We start from the raw sequence: 22,665 nt of genomic DNA, 5'->3' as shown, positions 1-22,665 counted from the left end.
CCGTCCCTCCGTCGTCGACCCCCCCCGGCGCCGCACAGGGAGATGACGGGCGCCCGCTGAGATTGAGTTACCAGCGGGCGCCCATCTCCCTGCACAGCGGTAGCCGGAGGCCGCTCCGGCTTCCGACGCTGTCACTGTGCGGCGTGCGCTATGGGAGAGACGTCAGTCATGACATCTCTCTCATAGTGCTGAGGAGAGGGCGCCAAGAGAGGAGGAGGACTGCAGCAGAGATCTGGAAGCGGGAATGGGGCTTGGTAAGTATGTTGTGTTTTGTCTTCTTCGGTGCAGCGGGGGCAAACTACAGGGGGGACATTACTACTGGGGTCATCAACAAGCGGCATTACTACTGGGGGGCATTATTACTGAGGGCATCAACAAGGGACATAACTACTGGGTGGGGGGGCATTACTACTGGCGGCATTATTACTGGGGGAGCATCTACTGGGGGCATTACTGCTCGGTGCATCAACAAGGGGCATCAACAAGGGACATTATTACTGGGTGGGGGGGCATTATTACTGGAGGAGCATCTACTGGGGGCATTACTACTGGGTGGCATCAACAAGGGGCATTACTACTGGGGGGCATCAACAAGGGGCATTACTACTGGGTGGGGGGGCATTACTACTGGGGGTATTATTACTGGGGGAGCATCTACTGGGGGCAACCTCCTAGGGGGCATTACTACTGGGAGCAAACTACTGGAGGACATTATTACTGGGGGCAAACTACTGGTGGACATTATTACTGGGGGCCAACTACTGGCGGCTTAACTACAGGGGCATTACTACTTGGGGGCTAAACTACAGGGGCCAAAGTACTGGGGGATAACTACTGGGGGCTAAACTACAAGGGAGGCATAACTACAGGGGCTAAACTACAATGGGGCAAACTACAGGGGGGCATTACTACTGGTTGCTAAACTACAAGCAGGCAAACTACTGGGGGCATTACCACTGGGAGGCTAAACTAAAGGGGGGGTAAACTACTGGGGTCAAAACTACTGGGGTCATAACTGCAGGGGCATTACCACTGGGGGCATAGCTACTAGTGCGCCAAATGACTGGGGGCATTACTACAGGCAACATTACTACTGGGGGCAATAAGAGCATTGCATAAGGGGCACCACTACTATGGGGTCTATATAAGGGGCACTACCAGTACAGTGGACATTGCATAATGAGTGCTACAACGGTGGGCATTGTATAAGAAGCGCCACCTCACATGCACCGAAGCCGCACGCAAATGTACTTCCCCTTCCATGGTGCCCCCCCTATCATTTTCTTCTGGATCCGCCCCTGTATACATACATATACAGTCTGCGATGTGGGCCATGTGCACTGCACACCCCACACAGACATAACACCTCCCAACATGACCATAAACAATTCAGTAAGTGGCATCAGAAGGCGGGTGCGGGCGCAGCACATTTTATTAGGGGGTGCACCGTCGGAGGGGTGTGTCTAGCACCGCCTTTTGGGCGCGTTAGCACCATCTATTGACGGTCAACGCAATATAAAATATCCAGCCTTGTAACAATCCTAATACTGCAGATGCATTGTCAAATGTTGTGGCGTGCACCAAACAAACACCCCTGATAGCACTCACTGCAATTACACTGCTCCTCCCCAGCCTGGTCTGGCTCCCCCTCTCTTTCCACTGCAAGCTGCAGCAGCTTACTTACAAGTCATTCACTCACTGACACTGACAGTCGCAGACTAGTATTGCCGCTGCTGGAAAAACGAGTGACGTGTAAATGCTGCTGCAGACCACCTGCCAGTATTGAATTTGCCTTCCTAAGAGGAACGCTGACTGCATGCTGATCCTCATCAGTGGCTGGCATAGAATAGAAGGAGAGAGGTGGGCATGTGTCGGGTGTGCATGCGAGCAGCATGACGTAATCACATCACATCACTCTGTTTTTGTACATTGAGGTGGAGTCGGGAGTTTGAAAGCCGGTGGCAGTGGCATACTTGATTAACCCAGGCGTCCGGTCAGTAATGCAGTCCTGACAGGGTGCAGTGCAGAGGGGACAGTAATCAGCCTGCTCGGCGATCACTGCATCAGGCATGTGAGATCGGGGTGCCAGACATTAGGGGGTGCCTGTGCGCACCAGGCACCCCCCCTGCGCACACCTATGGGTGCGGCCCGCACCAGGGTGTCACCCTTGGAAGGGGTGAGACCAAAGTGCCAGCTCTTTTGCAATGACAGGAGCAGTCAGCAGAGTGCTGCAGTGTGATAAGCTCCTGCAGCACTCGGCTCCTGTCACAGATAAGAGTCGGCATTGCACACTGCCCAGTGTCTGGGGGAAGCTGGACACGTCCCTAGAGCGAAGGAGAAGAGATCCAGTGAGACCACACCCCTTTAAATCAGGCCACGCCCCCTTTTGTGTGCCCACGGCTCCATCGGGGGGGGGGGGGGTGTGTAACAATACAGAGTGCGCACCAGGTGTCACCTCTGAATTCAATTATACTCTATACATAATAGGACACTACACCCCCACATCAACCTCACCACTGGACAATTCTATTACCTTGTATACAGACATTAATAGGATGTTTCCCTAATGTACTTGCATTTCAGGCAAAGCTGTTATATTTATTCTAAAACACAATAAGCTCACAATGCAAAAATACAGTTTTGTAACACATCAGAGCTAACTTATAGAGCAGTGTGCAATTTAGGAAATTCAATACGATGACAAATGGTTTTTATCTGTAGCTGTATACTTTTTAAAACATAATTATACATTTTTCTTTTTATCTTATTTACTAGCCACTAAATATAAGGATGTGCAAGTCATAGAAGTTTACCTTCTGAACCTTTAACACCTGTCTTGGACAGTAGGTATAATTCTGCAAGTAAGGGACGTGCAAATTAAAATAAGAACACACAATGTATTATAGTATATGCAAATAAGACAACATACCACATTACCAGTGTGACAATATAAGATGCAAAATGAATGCAGTTATGTAGCTACAAAATGGATTAAACGCCAGAACAGGTCTGGTATAATGCGTGGCTTGACCAGGAATTAATCACCTAAGTCACAATTTCTTTTCACTTTTTAATACAAAGGTCTGCAAACTCGGTCCTCATTACTCCACACAGTGCATGTTTTGCAGGTCTCCTCACAGAATCGTAAGTGAAATAATTAACTCCACCTGTGGACCTTTTAAAATGTGTCTGTGAGTAATTAATACACCTGTGCACCTGCTGGGTTACCTGCAAAACATGCACTGTGTGTAGTAATGAGGACCGAGTTTGCAGACCTATGTTTTTATACACAGGTTCTCAAACTCGGTCCTCATTACCCCACACAGTGCATGTTTTGCAGGTAACCCAGCAGGTGTATTAATTACTCACAGACACATTTTAAAAGGTCCACAGGTGGAGCTAATTATTTCACTTGTGATTCTGTGAGGAGACCTGCAAAACATGCATTGTGTGGGGTAATGAGGACCGAGTTTGAGAACCTGCGTTTTAATACATTTCATGAGCTTGTCACAATCAGGTGTCTACATTGCTCTGTGCATACCTCCCAACATGACCCTCTTCAGGAGGGACAGAATGCTCTGCTCCTAGACTTCCCTCTTAATCATGTATGATTGCCAGCACCTCTGCTGAAACACCTTTCTTATCCATTAACCTGTTTAAAACAAGTGCCAGCAATTATACATTAAGAGAAAAGTCCAGAAGCAGAGCATTGTGTCCCTCCTGGAGAGGGTCGTGTTGGGAGGTATGTCTGTGTGTTTGTGAGAGGATTTACAATGTGACTCTTGCACCTGACTAATGTACCATCTGTTAGAGAACATACAAGAAAAGGAGAATGAAACAACTCACCTACAAGAATTCCCAGGAGGAAGAGGACCGCCATAGACATGCCAATCACGACACAAGTCCGCTTAATTCCTTTTTTTCTGGCCATTATAAAGCCTGGCTTCAGCAGAGATGAGAACACAAGTTGTAACTTTGTGCCACGGAACTCCTTCACTATTCCAAACTTTTTTTTTATTTTTAAACTTTACCAACATAAGCACTCATGCCACCTAGTGGCAACAAACTAGATTACACTAGCATATAGTCTGGAAGGCAAGATTTGTGTTTTAGTTATTGAAGAGCAGAGGTTCTCAGACTCTGTGCTATGCACCTTTTCCAGGTCGTCCAGCAGATGCACAGGTGTACTCATTGCTTACTGACATATTTTAAAAGATCCACAGGTGGAGCTAATTACTTAGTTTGTGATTCCGAGAAGAGACGGGAAAACATGGACTGTTTGGTGTCCTGAGGACAGTTAGAAAAGTAATACTGTAGTGCAGGCATTCCCAACCTCAGTCCTCAAGGCACACTAACAGTCAATGTTTTATGGATATCCAGACATCAGCACAGATGCTTAAATCAGATTTTCTTCTAATTAAGTCACCTGTGCTCAAGTATGTCTATCACCTGGTTTTAATCAGCCACAGAACCTGTGTAACTCTTTGAGTGTCCTGGTTTAAAGGGATAGTGTGGGAAGCCTGCTCATAAGGGAGAAAGAAGGTTGCTACAATTCAGTCAGGGCATACTTACCTACTCTCCCGGAAGCCGCGGGAGACTTCCATTTTTTGGGTTAGCCCCCCGCACCCCCGGAAGAGTGGGCAGGTCTCCCGCATCCTGCTCGCACCCTAGTGATGCGAGCAGGATGGAGAGAGAACCTCCCGCATTCGCGGGTCCGTCAGGTGGAGAAGGGGTTAAAATGACGCAAACACGTCATTTTAGCCCCACCCCCTTCCCTCGGACCCGCGAATCGTGGCATTTCCCGATGCGGGGGCGGGGCTTAGTGATGTCACAGTCCGCCCCCGCCCCCCGAAGTCACCTGCAGCGTCTCCTCTCCGGGCTTCTCCGGAGAGGAGAAATAAAATGTAGGTAAGTATGAGTCAGGGTAGTTTATACCATACCTTCCAACATGATCCTCTTAAGGAGGGACAGAAGCTCCGCTCCTGGACTTCCCTCTTAATGTATGATTGCCATCACCTGTGCTGAAACACCTTTCTTATCCATTAACCCAGGCATGTCCAAACTGCGGCCCTCCAGCTGTTCTGAAACTACACATCCCAGCATGCCCTGACACAGCTTTAGCATTCTCTGACAGCAAAACTGTGTCAGGGCATGCTGGGATATGTAGTTTCACAACAGCTGGAGGGCCACAGTTTGGACATGCCTGCATTAACCTATTCAACACAGGTGCCAGCAATCATAAATGAAGAGAAAAGTCCAGAAACAGAGCATTTTGTCCCTCCTGGAGAGGGCCATTTTGAGAGGTACGGTTTATACAGTTGCAACAATGTGGGCCTGCAACACAAATGACACTTATACATGCCTACACCCCCTCCATTGCCTATAGCAGGGCTGGCCAAACCAGTCCTCGAGATCTACCAGCAGTTTACATTTTCCAGGCTACCTAGCTGGTGCACAGGTGTAGTCATTACTAATTAAGATGTGCTGCATTCATTCCTAACTGACAATTCTACAGATCTCCAGGAGGCCTGGAAAACATGAACTGTTGGTAGATCTCGAGGACCGATTTGGCCAGCCCTGGCCTATAGTCTTATAGGCCCTACACACTGGGTGACTTCTCTGCATGATATGAACGATCTCGTTCATTAATGAACGAGATAACGTTCATATCGTGCAGTGTGGAGGCACCAGCGATGAACGATGCGCGGCCCCGCGCTCGTTCATCGCTGGTGTCCCGTCGGGTGTGCATGCAGTCCAATATGGACGATCTCATCCATATTTGCCTGCAGTTCTATGGAGCCGTGTGACGGGGGGAGTGAAGTAACTTCACTCCCCCGTCACTGCCCCCCCCCCCCCCGCCGCGACGCCCGTCGGCTGTATCCGCCGTCGGGCAGCTCAGCGGCGGATCGGCCAATGTGTAGGGCCCATTAGGTAAGGCATCTCTTGTATACAATCAGTGGTGAATTATTGTAAACCGCTGATGGTCTCCAGGTCACATGTGAAGACCGCGGCAGCCATCAGACTTTCACAACTGATGTTCACCATTGGTGAACAGACATCAGTGGCAAAACAAATTACCATCAGTGTCAGACTTACTTACCATCGATGTTCAATCCCATCCCTACCAGTCTATAATGCTTCAGCCAAAGGTTATAATATATATATGGGATGTAGTTGCCATCCCGGCAGTCGGTATACCGATGCCGGGATCCTGGCCACCAGAATGCCGGCAGGGAGCCAAGGGCTATTCCCACTCGTGGGTGTCCACGACACCCATAGAGTGGGAATAGAACCTGTGGCAATCCACCGAGCCCGCAGCGTGGCAAGCGCAGTGAGCCCACAAGGGGCTACGTTGCGCTTGCCCCCCTGACCACCAGGATCTCGCCCACAGGTCAAGCATACCCAACACACGCACACATATATATATATATATATATATATATATATATCTGACATTTGATAAAAAGGGCCCTCTTTACCAAATGACTGTCTATTGGAACTTTTTCCTTGGAGTCGTTGCACTAATGGGCGGATAAGTGCGGATTTCCACAGATCTCTCTCTCTCTCTCTCTCTCTCTCTCTGTATATATATATATATATATATATATCTATCTCTCTCTCTCTCTCTCTCTCTCTCTCTATATATATATATATATGTGTGTTTGTGTGTATATGTGTGTGTATAAATATATATATATATATATATATATATATATACTAGGTGCTTCATCGCGCCCTACGGGCGCTCTTCACACCGTCGCAAGGGGCTACGCCCCCTTAACCCTTGCATGCCTTTCTGGGGTTCAATATTTGTATTATATAAAGTATTACCTGCATTCCTTTGTTAGTGGTTAAATATTGCACAATGAAAGGGCGTGCGATGGTGAAGGAGGCGCAGCCCCTTGTGACGGTGTGAACAGCAACTGCAGGGCACGATGTACAGAATGTAGCGGGTGCGGGGGGGACTGCGGATGGTGTCTGTAGATGCTGCAGGTGGAGGGGGGGCAAAAGTGGGGGTGGGGCCCGGATGGGGAAGAGTCGGGAGTTGCTGCGGGTGGGAGAGGGGCAGAGGAGTGGGGGATGCAGATTGGGGAGGGGTCCGGAGGCACTGCAGGTGGGGGAGGGGCAGGGGTGCCATGGGTGGGAGAGGGGCAGGTGTGGGGATGTTGTGGATGGGTGAAGGGTTCCGGAGGTGCTGTGGGATGGGAAGGGGCGGGAGTGCCGGGGGTGGGGTAGGGGTCCGCAGGCGCCATGGGTAGGGGAGGGACAGGTACGGGTGGTGCGGCGCATAGGGAAGGAGGTCCGGAGGTGCTGCTGGTGGTGGAGGGGCAGGTGCGGTGGTGCCATTGGTGGGGGAGGGGGGGACCGCGGATGGAGGAGGGTGTCTACAGATGCTGCGGGTGGAGGGGGGCAGGTGTGGGGGGAGACATATAAAGGAGGTGGATGGTGGAGGGGGCCTGGAGGTGCTGTGGGTGGTGAAGGGGCGGAGGAGTGGGAGCCGTGGGTGGTGTAGGGGGTCTGGAGGCACAGCGTGTGGGGGAGGGGTGGAGTGCCGCATGTGGTGGAGGGGAAGGTGCGGAGGTGTGGTGCATTGGGGAGAGGTCTGGAGGCGCTGCGGGTACTGTACCTGCCAAAAAGGTAGTTGGAGGGTATGCAGTAACAGGGCCAGGACAGGGGTGACAAGGTCAGAACAGGGTTGACAAGGCCAGGACAGGGGTGACAGGGTCATAAAAGGGGTGACGGGGCCAGGACAGGGGCGACGGGGCCAGGACAGAAATGACAGGGACAGGATAGGGGTGACAGGCCAGGGTAGGGGTGGCAGAAACAGGACAGGGGTGACAAGGCCAGTATAGGGTTGACAGGGCAAGCACATGGGTAACAGGGCCAGGATAGGGGTAACAGGGCCAGGATAGGGGTAACAGGGCCAGCATAAGGGTGACAGGGCCAGCATAAGGGTGACAGGGCCAGCATAAGGGTGAAAGGGCCAGGATAAGGGTGACAGGGCCAGGATAAGGGTGGCAGGGCAAGGCCAGGGACATGACAGAACACAGGGCATGGGAGAGATTGGTATTAGGGACAAAACAGTGGTGACAGACAGATGTGTCTTACCGGAGTCACTGCTGCTGGCTGCTGCTGTTCCACTCCAACCTGTTGGGATCTGCTGCTGGTGGAGACTTGGCATGGCTGACTCTCTTAGGCTGGAGTCCTGCTTCCTCTGCCCATCCGCATCCCTCCCCCACTCCTCAGTCACACACCGCAGACCTCGCGCAGCTGCTGGGCACTGTGGTAAGGGGAGACTGGGAGTGACTGGTTAACCCCCCCGGAGATGCTGCGGCTGGAGGGAGGAGGGGGTCGGAGCCTGCAAGCAGCTCGGACTTCTGCAGCGTTACCCGCCGGCTAAAGTGTGTGGAGGAGTTGGGCGCACCTCACTGTGGGTGGCAGTGCTGCAGCTAGCGGTGGGGTTACCGGGGCTGGAGATAACAGAGGCAGTACGGAACCTGCACAGCGGCAGGTGCCCCACAAAACTGCCGCTAAGAAGCGTGGAGTGTGCCAGAAAGTGACGCTCCTCCGCGCCAGAGAGGGGGGGGGGGGGTCAAGCACACAGTGAGCCGGTGCCCGTCTGTCTGTACGGCATACCCCCTCACCCCCCCATACCTCCGCGAAAATCGGGACATTTGGGGACAGTCCCATTTTTTTGGGTCTGTCCCGCTGTCCCACCCGCGGGTCGCAGTGTCCCGCGGTAACGGGGGGGGGGGGGGGTCAGTTGGAAAGCTCCTGTACTCGCTGTTCTGCTTAGCAGAGCAGCGGTGAATAGTGGAGACAGAGGGAGAGGGGGCATCAGGGGGTATGGATTAAGGGGGGGTTCCAGCAGCAGAGCCAGATTAAGGGGGGGGGGGGCGGGGGGTACGTACCGTTGGCCCCACAGTTTTAGGGGGCCCCCCGGCTCGAGTAGCTCTGTCCCAGCTCAGAAGCCCTCCCCCCCTGCCAGCAACAACGGCAGCATTGTGCTACTGTCAGCACACGCTGCTGCGTGTTGGCAGGTCTGTGGTGTTGCAGGGAGGCAGCAGTCTCCCTGCTTTCTTCTGCCTGTGCGGGTGTGTAGGGGGGAGCGACCACCCCCTCTGGATTTACCCCTAGCTGAGGGGCCAAAATTCCATGTAAAAAAAAAACAAAACAAAAAAATAAGAATTTACTTACCGATAATTCTATTTCTCGTAGTCCGTAGTGGATGCTGGGAACTCCGTAAGGACCATGGGGGATAGCGGCTCCGCAGGAGACTGGGCACAAAAGTAAAGCTTTAGAACTACCTGGTGTGCACTGGCTCCTCCCCCTATGACCCTCCTCCAAGCCTCAGTTAGGATACTGTGCCCGGACGAGCGTACACAATAAGGAAGGATTTTGAATCCCGGGTAAGACTCATACCAGCCACACCAATCACACCATATAACTTGTGATCTAAACCCAGTTAACAGCATGATAACAGAGGAGCCTCTAGAAAGGATGGCTCACTACAGCAATAACCCGATTTTTTGGTAACAATAACTATGTACCAGTATTGCAGACAATCCGCACTTGGGATGGGCGCCCAGCATCCACTACGGACTACGAGAAATAGAATTATCGGTAAGTAAATTCTTATTTTCTCTAACGTCCTAAGTGGATGCTGGGGACTCCGTGAGGACCATGGGGATTATACCAAAGCTCCCAAACGGGCGGGAGAGTGCGGATGACTCTGCAGCACCAAATGAGAGAACTCCAGGTCCTCCTCAGCCAGGGTATCAAATTTGTAGAATTTTACAAACGTATTTGCTCCTGACCAAGTAGCTGCTCGGCAAAGTTGTAAAGCCGAGACCCCTCGGGCAGCCGCCCAAGATGAGCCCCCCTTCCTTGTGGAATGGGCTTTTACAGATTTTGGCTGTGGCAGGCCTGTCACAGAATGTGCAAGCTGAATTGTACTACAAATCCAACGAGCAATAGTCTGCTTAGAAGCAGGAGCACCCAGCTTGTTGGGTGCATACAGAATAAACAACGAGTCAGATTTTCTGACTCCAGCCGTCCTGGAAACCTATATTTCCAGGGCTCTGACAACGTCTAGCAACTTGGAGTCCTCCAAGTCCCTAGTAGCCGCAGGCACCACAATAGGTTGATTCAGGTGAAACGCTGAAAACCACCTTAGGGAGAAACTGAGGACAAGTCCTCAATTCCGCCCTGTCCGAATGGAAAATCAGATAAGGGCTTTTACAGGATAAAGCCGCCAATTCTGACACGCACCTGGCCCAGGCCAGGGCCAACAGCATGACCACTTTCCATGTGAGATATTTTAACTCCACATATTTAAGTGGTTCAAACCAATGTGACTTTTGGAACCCAAAAACTACATTTAGATCCCAAGGTGCCACTGGAGGCACAAAAGGAGGCTGTATATACAGTACCCTTTTCACAAACGTCTGAACTTCAGGGACTGAAGCTAGTTCTTTTTGGAAGAAAATTGACAGGGCCGAAATTTGAACCTTAATGGACCCCCATTTCAGGCCCATAGACACTCCTGTTTGCAGGAAATGTAGGAATCGACCTAGTTGAAAATTCCTCCGTCGGGACCTTACTGGCCTCGCACCACGCAACATATTTTCGCCAAATGCGGTGATAATGTTTTGCGGTTATATCTTTCCTGGCTTTGATCAGGATAGGGATGACTTAATCCGGAATGCCTTTTTCCTTCAGGATCCGGCGTTCAACCGCCCTGCCGTTAAACGCAGCCGCGGTAAGTCTTGGAACAGACAGGGTCCTTGCTGGAGCAGGTCCCTTCTTAGAGGTAGAGGCCACGGATCCTCCGTGAGCATCTCTTGAAGTTCCGGTTACCAAGTCCTTCTTGGCCAATCCGGAGCCACGAATATAGTGCTTACTCCTCTCCATCTTATAATTCTCAGTACCTTGGTTATGAGAGGCAGAGGAGGGAACACATACACTGACTGGTACACCCACTGTGTTACCAGAGCATCTACAGCTATTGCCTGAGGGTCCCTTGACCTGGCGCAATACTTGTCGAGTTTTATAAACATGTGGAAGACTTCTGGGTGAAGTCCCCACTCTCCCGGGTGGAGGTCGTGTCTGCTGAGGAAGTCTGCTTCCCAGTTGTCCACTCCCGGAATGAATACTGCTGACAGTGCTATCACATGATTTTCCGCCCAGCGAAGAATCCTTGCAGCTTCTGCCATTGCCCTTCTGCTTCTTGTGTCACCCTGTCTGTTTACGTGGGTGACTGCCGTGATGTTGTCCGAATGGATCAACTCCGGGTGACCTTGAAGCAGAGGTCTTGCTGAGCTTAGAGCATTGTAAATGGCCCTTAGCTTCAGGATATTTATGTGAAGTGATGTCTCCACGCTTGACCATAAGCTCTGGAAATTCCTTCCCTGTGTGACTGCTCCCCAGCCTCGCAGGCTGGCATCCGTGGTCACCAGGACCCAGTCCTGAATGTGCGGCCCTCTAGAAGATGAGCACTCTGCAACCACCACAGGACAGACACCCTTGTGCTTGGTGACAGGGTTATCCGCTGATGCATCTGAAATTGCGACCCAGACCATTTGTCCAGCAGGTCCCACTGGAAAGTTCTTGCGTGGAATCTGCCGCATGGGATTGCTTCATAGAAAGCCACCATTTTTCCCAGAACCATCTCATTGATGTACTGAGACTTGGCTCGGTTATAGGAGGTTCCCGACTAGCTCGGATAACTCCCTGACTTTCTCCTCCGGGAGAAACACCTTTTTCTGAACTGTGTCCAGGATCATCCCTAAGAACAGAAGACGAGTCGTCGGAATCAGCTGCGATTTTGGAATATTGAGAATCCAATCGTGCTGCCGCAACACTACCTGAGGTAGTGCTACACCGACCTCCAACTGTTCCCTGGATCTTACCCTTATCAGGGAATCGTCCAAGTAAGGGATAACTAAAATTCCCTTCCTTCGAAGGAGTATCATCATTTCGGCCATTACCATGGTAAAGACCCGGGGTGCCGTGGACCATCCATACGGCAGCGTCTGAAACTGATAGTGACAGTTCTGTACCATAAACCTGAGGTACCCTTGGTGAGAAGGGTAAATTGGGACATGAAGGTAAGCATCCTTGATGTCCCGAGACATCATGTAGTCCTCTTCTTCCAGGTTCGCAATCACTGCTCTGAGTGACTCAATCTTGAATTTGAACCTCTGTATGTAAGTGTTCAAAGATTTTAGATTTAGAATCGGTCTCACCGAGCCGTCCGGCTTGGGTACCACAACAGTGTGGAATAATACCCCGTTCCCTGTTGCAGGAGGGGTACCTTGATTATCACCTGCTGGGAATACAGCTTGTGAATGGCTTCCAAAACTGTCTCCCTGTCAGAAGGAGACATCGGTAAAGCCGACCTTAGGAAACGGCGAGGGGGAGACGTCTCGAATTCCAATTTGTACCCCTGAGATATCACCTGAAGGATCCAGGGGTCTACTTGCGAGTGAGCCCACTGCGCGCTGAAATTCATTGAGACGGGCCCCCACCGTGCCTGATTCTGCTTGTAAAGCCCCAGCGTCATACTGAGGGCTTGGCAGAGGCGGGAGAGGGTTTCTGTTCCTGGGAACTGGCTGATTTCTGCAGCCTTTTTCCTCTCCCTCTGTCACGGGGCAGAAATGAGGAACCTTTTGCCCGCTTGCCCACGAAAAGACTGCGCCTGATAATACGGCGTCTTCTCATGTTGAGAGGCGACCTGGGGTACAAACGTGGATTTCCCAGCTGTTGCCGTGGCCACCAGGTCTGAAAGACCGACCCCAAATAACTCCTCCCCTTAATAAGGCAATACTTCCAAATGCCGTTTGGAATCCGCATCACCTGACCACTGTCGTGTCCATAACCCTCTACTGGTAGAAATAGACAACGCACTTAGACTTGATGCCAGTCGGCAAATATTCCGCTGTGCATCACGCATATATAGAAATGCATCTTTTAAATGCTCTATAGGCAATAATATACTGTCCCTATCAAGGGTATCAATATTTTCAGTCAGGGAATCTGACCACGCCAACCCAGCACTGCACATCCAGGCTGAGGCGATTGCTGGTCGCAGTATAACACCAGTATGTGTGTAAATACCTTTTAGGATGCCCTCCTGCTTTCTATCAGCAGGATCCTTAAGGGCGGCCATCTCAGGAGAGGGTAGAGCCCTTGTTCTTACAAGCGTGTGAGCGCTTTATCCACCCTAGGGGGTGTTTCCCAACGCACCCTAACCTCTGGCGGGAAAGGATATAATGCCAATAACATTTTTGAAATTATCAGTTGTTATCGGGGGAAAACCACGCATCATCACACACCTCATTTAATTTCTCAGAATCAGGAAAACTACAGGTAGTTTTTCCTCACCGAACATAATACCCCTTTTTGGTGGTACTCGTATTATCAGAAATGTGTAAAACATTTTTCATTGCCTCAATCATGTAACGTGTGGCCCTACTGGAAGTCACATTTGTCTCTTCACCGTCGACACTGGAGTCAGTATCCTTGTCGGCGTCTATATCTGCCATCTGAGGTAACGGGCGCTTTAGAGCCCCTGACGGCCTATGAGACGTCTGGACAGGCACAAGCTGAGTAGCCGGCTGTCTCATGTCAACCACTGTCTTTTATACAGAGCTGACACTGTTACGTAATTCCTTCCAACAGTTCATCCACTCAGGTGTCGACCCCCTAGGGGGTGACATCACTATTACAGGCAATCTGCTCCGTCTCCACATCATTTTTCTCCTCATACATGTCGACACAAACGTACCGACATACAGCACACACACAGGGAATGCTCTGATAGAGGACCGGACCCCACTAGCCCTTTGGGGAGACAGAGGGAGAGTTTGCCAGCACACACCAGAGCGCTATATATATACAGGGATAACCTTATATAAGTGTTTTTCCCCTTATAGCTGCTGTATCTTTAATACTGCGCGTAATTAGTGCCCCCCCTCTCTTTTTTAACCCTTTCTGTAGTGTAGTGACTGCAGGGGAGAGCCAGGGAGCTTCCCTCCAACGGAGCTGTGAGGGAAAATGGCGCCAGTGTGCTGAGGAGATAGGCTCCGCCCCCTTATCGGTGGCCTTATCTCCCGTTTTTCTATGTATTCTGGCAGGGGTTAAATTCATCCATATAGCCCAGGAGCTATATGTGATGCATTTTTTGCCATCCAAGGTGTTTTTATTGCGTCTCAGGGCGCCCCCCCCCCCCCAGCGCCCTGCACCCTCAGTGACCGGAGTGTGAAGTGTGCTGAGAGCAATGGCGCACAGCTGCAGTGCTGTGCGCTACCTTGTTGAAGACAGGACGTCTTCTGCCGCCGATTTTCCGGACCTCTTCTGTCTTCTGGCTCTGTAAGGGGGCCGGCGGCGCGGCTCTGGGACCCATCCATGGCTGGGCCTGTGATCGTCCCTCTGGAGCTAATGTCCAGTAGCCTAAGAAGCCCAATCCACTCTGCACGCAGGTGAGTTCGCTTCTTCTCCCCTTAGTCCCTCGATGCAGTGAGCCTGTTGCCAGCAGGTCTCACTGAAAATAAAAAACCTAAAACTAAACTTTTCACTAAGCAGCTCAGGAGAGCCACCTAGTGTGCACCCTTCTCGTTCGGGCACAAAAATCTAACTGAGGCTTGGAGGAGGGTCATAGGGGGAGGAGCCAGTGCACACCAGGTAGTTCTAAAGCTTTACTTTTGTGCCCAGTCTCCTGCGGAGCCGCTATTCCCCCATTGTCCTTACGGAGTCCCCAGCATCCACTTAGGACGTTAGAGAAAACGGCATTTCCGTAAGGGGGCGTGGCCTCGCGTCCCACGATTAGGCCACGCCCCCAACCCACAGCAGGCACAGCAATGAGATAGGGCTCCCCTGTCACAAGTGCCCTGGCCCCCCCCCGGACTTATAATCAGCCCCTGGGGGCATGCCAGCAGCTCACAGAGCACTGGGCATGCCCCCTCATTGACGAAAACGGGGGCCCTCCCGTGAAGCCACGCCCCCTTTTCGCCGAGTGTGTGTCCCTCCTTCTGCCTGAAGAAAGCTCCTGCAGAAAGCTGGGAGATATGCACCCCTGCCTGTGCCATGCCCATACCATCTGCTTCTGCTCCTAACTCCTATAGATTTGGCCAGATCTGTGACTCATTTGACTAACTCCGCCCAGTGTTGTGACTCCGCCCAGCGTTAGCAAATGAATCACAAAGTCACAGATCTGGGCTATTATATAGGAGATATATATATATATATATAGCTGAACGATGCAGGCGGCACTCAGAATTTACTGAACAGCACAAGCAGGTAAGTAATAACGTTTCGAAGTTTATTCACCTCTTCATCAGATTACGGTTTGTAATCTGATGAAGAGGTGAATAAACTTTGAAACGTTATTACTTACCTGCTTGTGCTGTACAGCAGTGACGTGCGGTGAGGTCACTGGTTGGGGAGGCACTGGCAGCTAACAAGCCCTCCAAACCCCCCCCCCCCCCCCCCCGAAAAAAAAAAAAAAAGTGTGGTCCCCCGACACATCAGTAGAACCAGCACTAGGCAGAACCAGCCAGGGGGAGTAATGCCATAGCAGGGGAGACACTCAGTGTGGGGTCCCCCTGCCATAACATTAATCTGCCCCCCCAGCCAGTCAGCCCAGGGTTGGAATTCCTCGGAAAGTGGGAACCCCAAAAAATAAAAATGGGGTCCCCCCTCCCGAGCAATAACCAGCACTGGGCTGATAGCCCAGTGCTATGCCCCGCACCCCTGGTGGCGGTGGGTGCGGGGTTCATTGTGTTAATATTGTTCTTTACAGGTGGCCTACAGGTCCCAGCAAGCCTGCCCCAGCATGCTGGCACTTGGAGAACCAGAAGTGCCAGCATGCCAGGACGTAAAGGGCCTGCTGGCACCTGTAGTCCACCTGCAAAGAATAGTAATATTGTTCTTTACAGGTAGCCTACAGGTCCCAGCAAGCCTGCCCCAGCATGCTGGCACTTGGAGAACCACAAGTACCAGCATGCCCGGACATAAAGGGCCCGCTGGCACCTGTAGTCCACCTGTAAAGAAAATATTAAAATAAAAACACCATGGGTCTTGAAAATAAGCTTTATTAAACCGGACCTTCACCTGGGGGCGGCGGCCTTTAAGCTCTTTTGTGTGGCCGCCGCCTTCCCAGGGCTTCCGGCGTCTTCACCTGGGGGGGGGCGCCACCTCCCCAGGGCTTCCAGCGTCTTCTTCACCTGGTGGGCGGCGGCTGCTAAGATCTTTTGCATAGCCGCCGCCCAGCCAGGACTTGCGGCGTCTTCTTTCTTCAGGAGCTCTTCACAGCTCCTCCTCTGCCGTCGGACTGACTCTCCTCCGCCTCGCGCTGACTTATATAAGTCAGCCGAGGGGGCGGGGCGATGACGCGGCGAGCCGTGATTGGCTCGCGGCGGCCATCTTGAATTTCAAAAATGACGCTGAGGCGCCATTTTTTGAGGCGCCAAACTCTGCTGGATAAAGGTACATTTCCTGCTCCTAAGAATAATATTAAGAAGATACATATGACACAGAATATGTGTCATATGCATCTTCTTTGCATTATCTTACTCATTAATGACAGGGGAGGCACTGACTCCCCTGACTGCACGTCCCTGCTGTACAGTAAATTCTGAGTGCCGCCTGCATCGTTCAGCTGTATTGGACCCGTGGCTAAGTGCGGAGTCAAGGAGGGCACCGGAGCAGTAACGTACTGTGTGTGAGTGCTGCCACTAAGAACTGTGTATGTATGTATATATATATATATATATATATATATATATATATATATGGGACTGATGCACCTGAACTTCCCTTATGGGCAGATAAGCTATTTTAATATTTATTTTTTGTACGTTTGAATTTTTACCATTTATTTGGATGTTTATGAAAAATCAGATGTATCCTATTCCTGATATGGACAGATAAGCTTGTCATACATTCTATCCTGTACTCTTGCATTACTTCCATTTTTTTATGTTTTATGTGTTATATTAAATATTGTGAAAAACTTTTAAAAAGATCCCTGGCTGTGGATTTTAAATTGTGGGATTTGCTTTTACCCAGAAAGTTTTTTATACACAATTGGTTCATTTGATTTGTGGATTGAAAATTGCGTGAAAACAGTACGCGCTATATTATTTTGTTCTTTCTTTTTTCATGTACCTATATTGGTCCTATGACTGAAGGAAAAGTCTTTTATATGCCAGATAAGTAGCGTCCTGTTCTCATTCACACCAGTTTTATACCTTATACTTTATATAATCTTATTAGACACTAGTAGGCGCCCTTTTCTCCACTTCCTAAAAAAAAAAATTATATATATATATATATATATATATATATATAGGCAGCTGGATAGGCACTCCATTCAAAGCTGACATGCTGCCCGCCTTGCCCTTGGTAACTATTGCACAGCTCACCAGGTCTCCCAAAAGCGGAGAATCATCCACGGCACTGCAGGACTTGTTGATGGTTTTAAAGATTTATTTGCAATGTTTCGGGATGCAAAGTCCCGTCGCTATGGGGGACCGCTTTTGGGGGACCCGGTGAGTGAGCCATACTTGCCTACCTGACCCTCTCCATGAGGGAGAAAATTATCTGTTCCTGGCCTTTATAGATCTGGTGCCATTCCATGAGCCAATCAGAGCTCGCGGCAGCTCCTGATTGGCTGCCGGTCCACAAGCTGTGATTGGCTCATGAACCAGCGCCAGATCTAAGATACAGGACGCTGTCGACGCCGCAGGAGGAGGGGAGATCACCAGTCACTGAAGTCCGGACTCACTGGGCAGGCAGGAGAGGAGAGGCGCATACTGCGCTCTCCCCTCTCCGATACCCGGTGTCTGCAAGGTGACGGCCTGGCGGTACTTCGTACTGGCTGGGAATTTCTTACCGGTACGCAGTACCGCCCCGTACTGCCACACTTGCAGCACTGGGGTCAGTTAGCAGGCCTTTTGCTGGCCAAACATTTCAGAGCCGACTGTTGTTGCTTTCATCATCTATTGTGTGACAAGCCAAAGCTGGTTTTGCATGGAGATGTGAAAGACAGTAGAGGATGCAGAATTATGTTTAAACAACAAGTACTTTGCCTACGGGTGAGAGGATGAATGCAATTGAAATTCAAGTTATATTTACACTTGTGAAAGAGACAGGAACATGGGCCCTCATTCCGAGTTGTTCGCTCAGTAAATTTCATCGCATCGCAGCGATTTTCCGCTTAGTGCGCATGCGCAATGTCCGCACTGCGACTGCGCCAAGTAAATTTGCTATGAAGTTAGGATTTTTACTCACGGCTTTTTCTTCGCTCAGGCGATCATAGTGTGATTGACAGGAAATGGGTGTTTCTGGGCGGAAACAGGCCGTTTCATGGGCGTGTGGGAAAAAACGCTACCGTTTCCGGAAAAAACGCAGGAGTGGCTGGAGAAACGGGGGAGTGTCTGGGCGAACGCTGGGTGTGTTTGTGACGTCAAACCAGGAACGACAAACACTGAACTGATTGCAGATGCCGAGTAAGTCTGAAGCTACTCAGAAACTGCTACGAGGTGTGTAATCGCAATATTGCGAATACATCGTTCGCAATTTTAAGATGCTAAGAATAACTCCCAGTAGGCGGCGGCTTAGCGTGAGCAACTCTGCTAAAATCGCCTTGCGAGCGAACAACTCGGAATGACCTCCATGGTAATCAGATTGTGTTTGGGAAAGCACACTGGTTTGGTTTATATATGAAAAGGAGCAGAGCATCGCTTTATCCAATTCTTAACTCTTTTGAAATGTAACTTGTATTAATTTATATTTTGTGAGATAACCTGATTGGTTGGAGAAGACAGGGAGGGCTGACCCCCCCCCTTCTTCCTGTGATACTGTGTGTAGAATTGAGATAAAAAGAGGAGGCCTGTGAGCCTCAGAGTGTATTATGGGGGTAATTCCAAGTTGATCGCAGCAGGAATTTTGTTAGCAGTTGGGCAAAACCATGTGCACTGCAGGGGGGGCAGATATAACATGTGCAGAGAGAGTTAGATTTGGGTGGGGTGTGTTCAATCTGCAATCTAATTTGCAGTGTAAAAATAAAGCAGCCAGTATTTACCCTGCACAGAAATAAAATAACCCACCCAAATCTAACTCTCTCTGCACATGTTAAATCTGCCTCCCCTGCAGTGCACATGGTTTTGCCCAATTGCTAACTAAATTCCTGCTGCGATCAACTTGGAATTACCCCCTATATCAACTACCTTCTGCGGTAGACATCTGCTGTATTGTTGAGTTCTTTTCAAAACTATTTGGGCAAATAAACATCTTTTGCCTCAAGACAACCGCTTAATCTTGTGACCTGCAGGCAGGGCCGGTTCTACCCCTTGTGGCGCCCAGTGCGAGAGTTTCCACTGGCGCCCCCCCCCCCCTCTCCGTGGCAAAACAGTTAGTGTGCGGGGGCGTGGCTTCATAGGGGAGGGGCGTGGCCAGTTATGCTCACAGTAGCTGTGCCCCCCAGTTGATTTGCCCCCTCTTTATTTGCCCCCAGTAGTTGTGCCCCCTCTTTATTTGCTCCCAGTATTTGTGCCTCCTCTTTATTTGCCCCCAGTAGTTGTGCCTCCTCTTTATTTGCGCCTCCTCTTTATTTGCCCCCAGTAGTTGTGTCCCCAGTATTTGTGCCTCCTCTTTATTTGCCCCCAGTAGTTGTGCCCTCTCTTTATTTGCCCCCAGTATTTGTGCCTCCTCTTTATTTGCCCCCTGTCGCTGTGCCCCCCGCTTACAAACACACACACACAAAATAATAAAAACAATACTTACCACTGCCCCGCTCCTGCTTCTTCTGCTGCTGCTGCTCCGTCAGTCTGGCCGCCCGCTCTTCTCTATGGGAGAGACGTCAATGACGTCTCTCCCATAGCGCCGCACAGACACAAGAGGTCAATAACGACCTCTAGTGTCTGTGCCTGGAGCTGGCTGCAGCGGACGCCCACACAGCCCACGGCGTCCGCTGCTGCTGTGGAGCGGGGAGCGGAGTGCGGGTAGGCGGCGGTGCCTCCGGGGTGACTGCGGCCGCGCCCCCAGGCCGCAGCGCCCCGGGCAAAGGCACTGCTTGCCCGCACCAAGGACCGCTCCTGCCTGCAGGGCTATGCCAAACATAGCTCCGTTTTCCGGCTGTTTTGGGTAACACCCAGCATCTCCAAACTCCGCCTCCTGCCAGCTACCGTGCAGAGGCTTGGTCAAGCGACCAGTGGAGATCAGTCAATGCCACACAGGTGTGGTAGGATAGCGTGTCGACGCATACAGAGCAGAACTGTGGTTCCAGACGCCACGGCAAGGATTCTGGGGGTGGCAATGTAGTACCCGCCCACTGCACAGTGGGTGGAGTGAGTAACAGGTGGTTACTGACGGTAAGCGGGAATCCCCTAATTGGCCAGGTCGCGTGTGACCTAAACTCCATTCTGTGACATGGGATGCAATGCTGTCAGGGCTTTCGGAACCGTCCGGTCCCAGTAATAATTAGTTAATTGGGCAGCCACGTTAGGCAGTGGCCTCACTAGAGCCTGGTCAGTGCATAGAGAATGTGTAGTCATATGTTTAGCTGAATCACACAGTGCGCATTATATGGGGGCAGAGGGGTAATAATTGGGAAGGGGGATTCATGGCTACAGTTAATGTAGATTAAGTGGGGTCACATGTTACCCATTAATCAATGCAATCATTGGCCAACGGTGTTCTCTGTTCTAATTGTATATTTAATAAGGAATAAATGGGGTCGCACTTATTTGTCATTTTGCTGCAGTTCCCATGCTGTGACCAGTCAGTGCTGCCCCACACATTAGCGATGGAGCTGCTGGAAGGGCAGTAGTGGCATTTTTTGGGGGTTTGAAAGAAAATCAGATTTCTACAGGGACTGAAGAGGACGGGATCTCCTAATTTGTGAGTAACAAATGCATAAACCGGGGTTGTGTCAGAGTGTGTTTATTTAATACAATATTAAAACAGTCTATGTGTGAGTCCTTGCTGTGGTTTAATATTTTTTTTTTTTACAAGTGGAGTTCAGGTGCCATGGCATTTGATGTCTGGGCATGCTGGCACTTGCGGTTCAACAAGTGGTATCATGGGCAGTCAGTTTTACTGGGACCAGTAGTCCACCTGTAAAAGACAGTATTATTTGCACTTTATTTACACTACAGGTTGAGTATCCCATATCCAAATATTCCGAAATACGGAATATTCCGAAATACGGACTTTTTTGAGTGAGAGTGAGATAGTGAAACCTTTGTTTTTTGATGGCTCAATGTACACAAACTTTGTTTAATACACAAAGATATTAAAAATATTGTATTAAATGACCTTCAGGCTGTGTGTATAAGGTGTATATGAAACATAAATGAATTGTGTGAATGTAGACACACTTTGTTTAATGCACAAAGTTATAAAAAATATTGGCTAAAATTACCTTCAGGCTGTGTGTATAAGGTGTATATGTAACATAAATGCATTCTGTGCTTAGATTTAGGTCCCATCACCATGATATCTCATTATGGTATTAGAGATGAGCGCCTGAAATTTTTCGGGTTTTGTGTTTTGGTTTTGGGTTCGGTTCCGCGGCCGTGTTTTGGGTTCGAACGCGTTTTGGCAAAACCTCACCGAATTTTTTTTGTCGGATTCGGGTGTGTTTTGGATTCGGGTGTTTTTTTCAAAAAACACTAAAAAACAGCTTAAATCATAGAATTTGGGGGTCATTTTGATCCCAAAGTATTATTAACCTCAAAAACCATAATTTACACTCATTTTCAGTCTATTCTGAATACCTCACACCTCACAATATTATTTTTAGTCCTAAAATTTGCACCGAGGTCGCTGTGTGAGTAAGATAAGCGACCCTAGTGGCCGACACAAACACCGGGCCCATCTAGGAGTGGCACTGCAGTGTCACGCAGGATGTCCCTTCCAAAAAACCCTCCCCAAACAGCACATGACGCAAAGAAAAAAAGAGGCGCAATGAGGTAGCTGTGTGAGTAAGATTAGCGACCCTAGTGGCCGACACAAACACCGGGCCCATCTAGGAGTGGCACTGCAGTGTCACGCAGGATGGCCCTTCCAAAAAACCCTCCCCAAACAGCACATGATGCAAAGAAAAAAAGAGGCGCAATGAGGTAGCTGTGTGAGTAAGATTAGCGACCCTAGTGGCCGACACAAACACCGGGCCCATCTAGGAGTGGCACTGCAGTGTCACGCAGGATGTCCCTTCCAAAAAACCCTCCCCAATCAGCACATGATGCAAAGAAAAAGAAAAGAAAAAAGAGGTGCAAGATGGAATTGTCCTTGGGCCCTCCCACCCACCCTTATGTTGTATAAACAAAACAGGACATGCACACTTTAACCAACCCATCATTTCAGTGACAGGGTCTGCCACACGACTGTGACTGATATGACGGGTTGGTTTGGAGTCTCTCCTTGCACAAACTGGCTCTACAGAGGCAAGATGTCCACCTCATCTTCACCCTCCGATATATCACCGTGTACATCCCCCTCCTCACAGATTATCAATTCGTCCCCACTGGAATCCACCATCTCAGCTCCCTGTGTACTTTGTGGAGGCAATTGCTGCTGGTCAATGTCTCCGCGGAGGAATTGATTATAATTCATTTTAATGAACATCATCTTCTCCACATTTTCTGGATGTAACCTCGT

At 50.1% G+C, this 22,665-nt stretch overlaps 1 protein-coding gene across 3 annotated transcripts in view; it reads right to left on the bottom strand.

Annotated features, from left to right (window-relative positions):
* LOC134999112 (N-acetylated-alpha-linked acidic dipeptidase 2-like) overlaps positions 1-22,665 on the bottom strand; it is a 197,427-nt gene that overhangs the window by 160,026 nt on the left and 14,736 nt on the right. Inside the window, exons 3-4 of one of the 3 annotated variants that reach the window (XM_063951405.1) lie at positions 3,847-3,943; positions 2,814-2,855 (exon numbers count right to left, since the gene is read on the bottom strand). In XM_063951405.1, the coding sequence (XP_063807475.1) occupies positions 2,814-2,855; positions 3,847-3,931 (127 nt within the window). In that variant the 5' untranslated portion in view covers positions 3,932-3,943. Of the gene's footprint in view, positions 1-2,813; positions 2,856-3,846; positions 4,352-22,665 lie in introns of those variants that run through there. The other 2 variants (XM_063951406.1, XM_063951407.1) reach the window with 2 other exon arrangements.

This window comes from Pseudophryne corroboree, chromosome 2 (assembly GCF_028390025.1).
Source record: "Pseudophryne corroboree isolate aPseCor3 chromosome 2, aPseCor3.hap2, whole genome shotgun sequence".
In the NCBI taxonomy this organism is placed as follows: Eukaryota; Metazoa; Chordata; class Amphibia; order Anura; family Myobatrachidae; genus Pseudophryne; species Pseudophryne corroboree.
The sequence above is the reverse complement of the archived record's forward strand: the minus strand, read 5'-3'. Positions and strand labels throughout refer to the sequence as shown.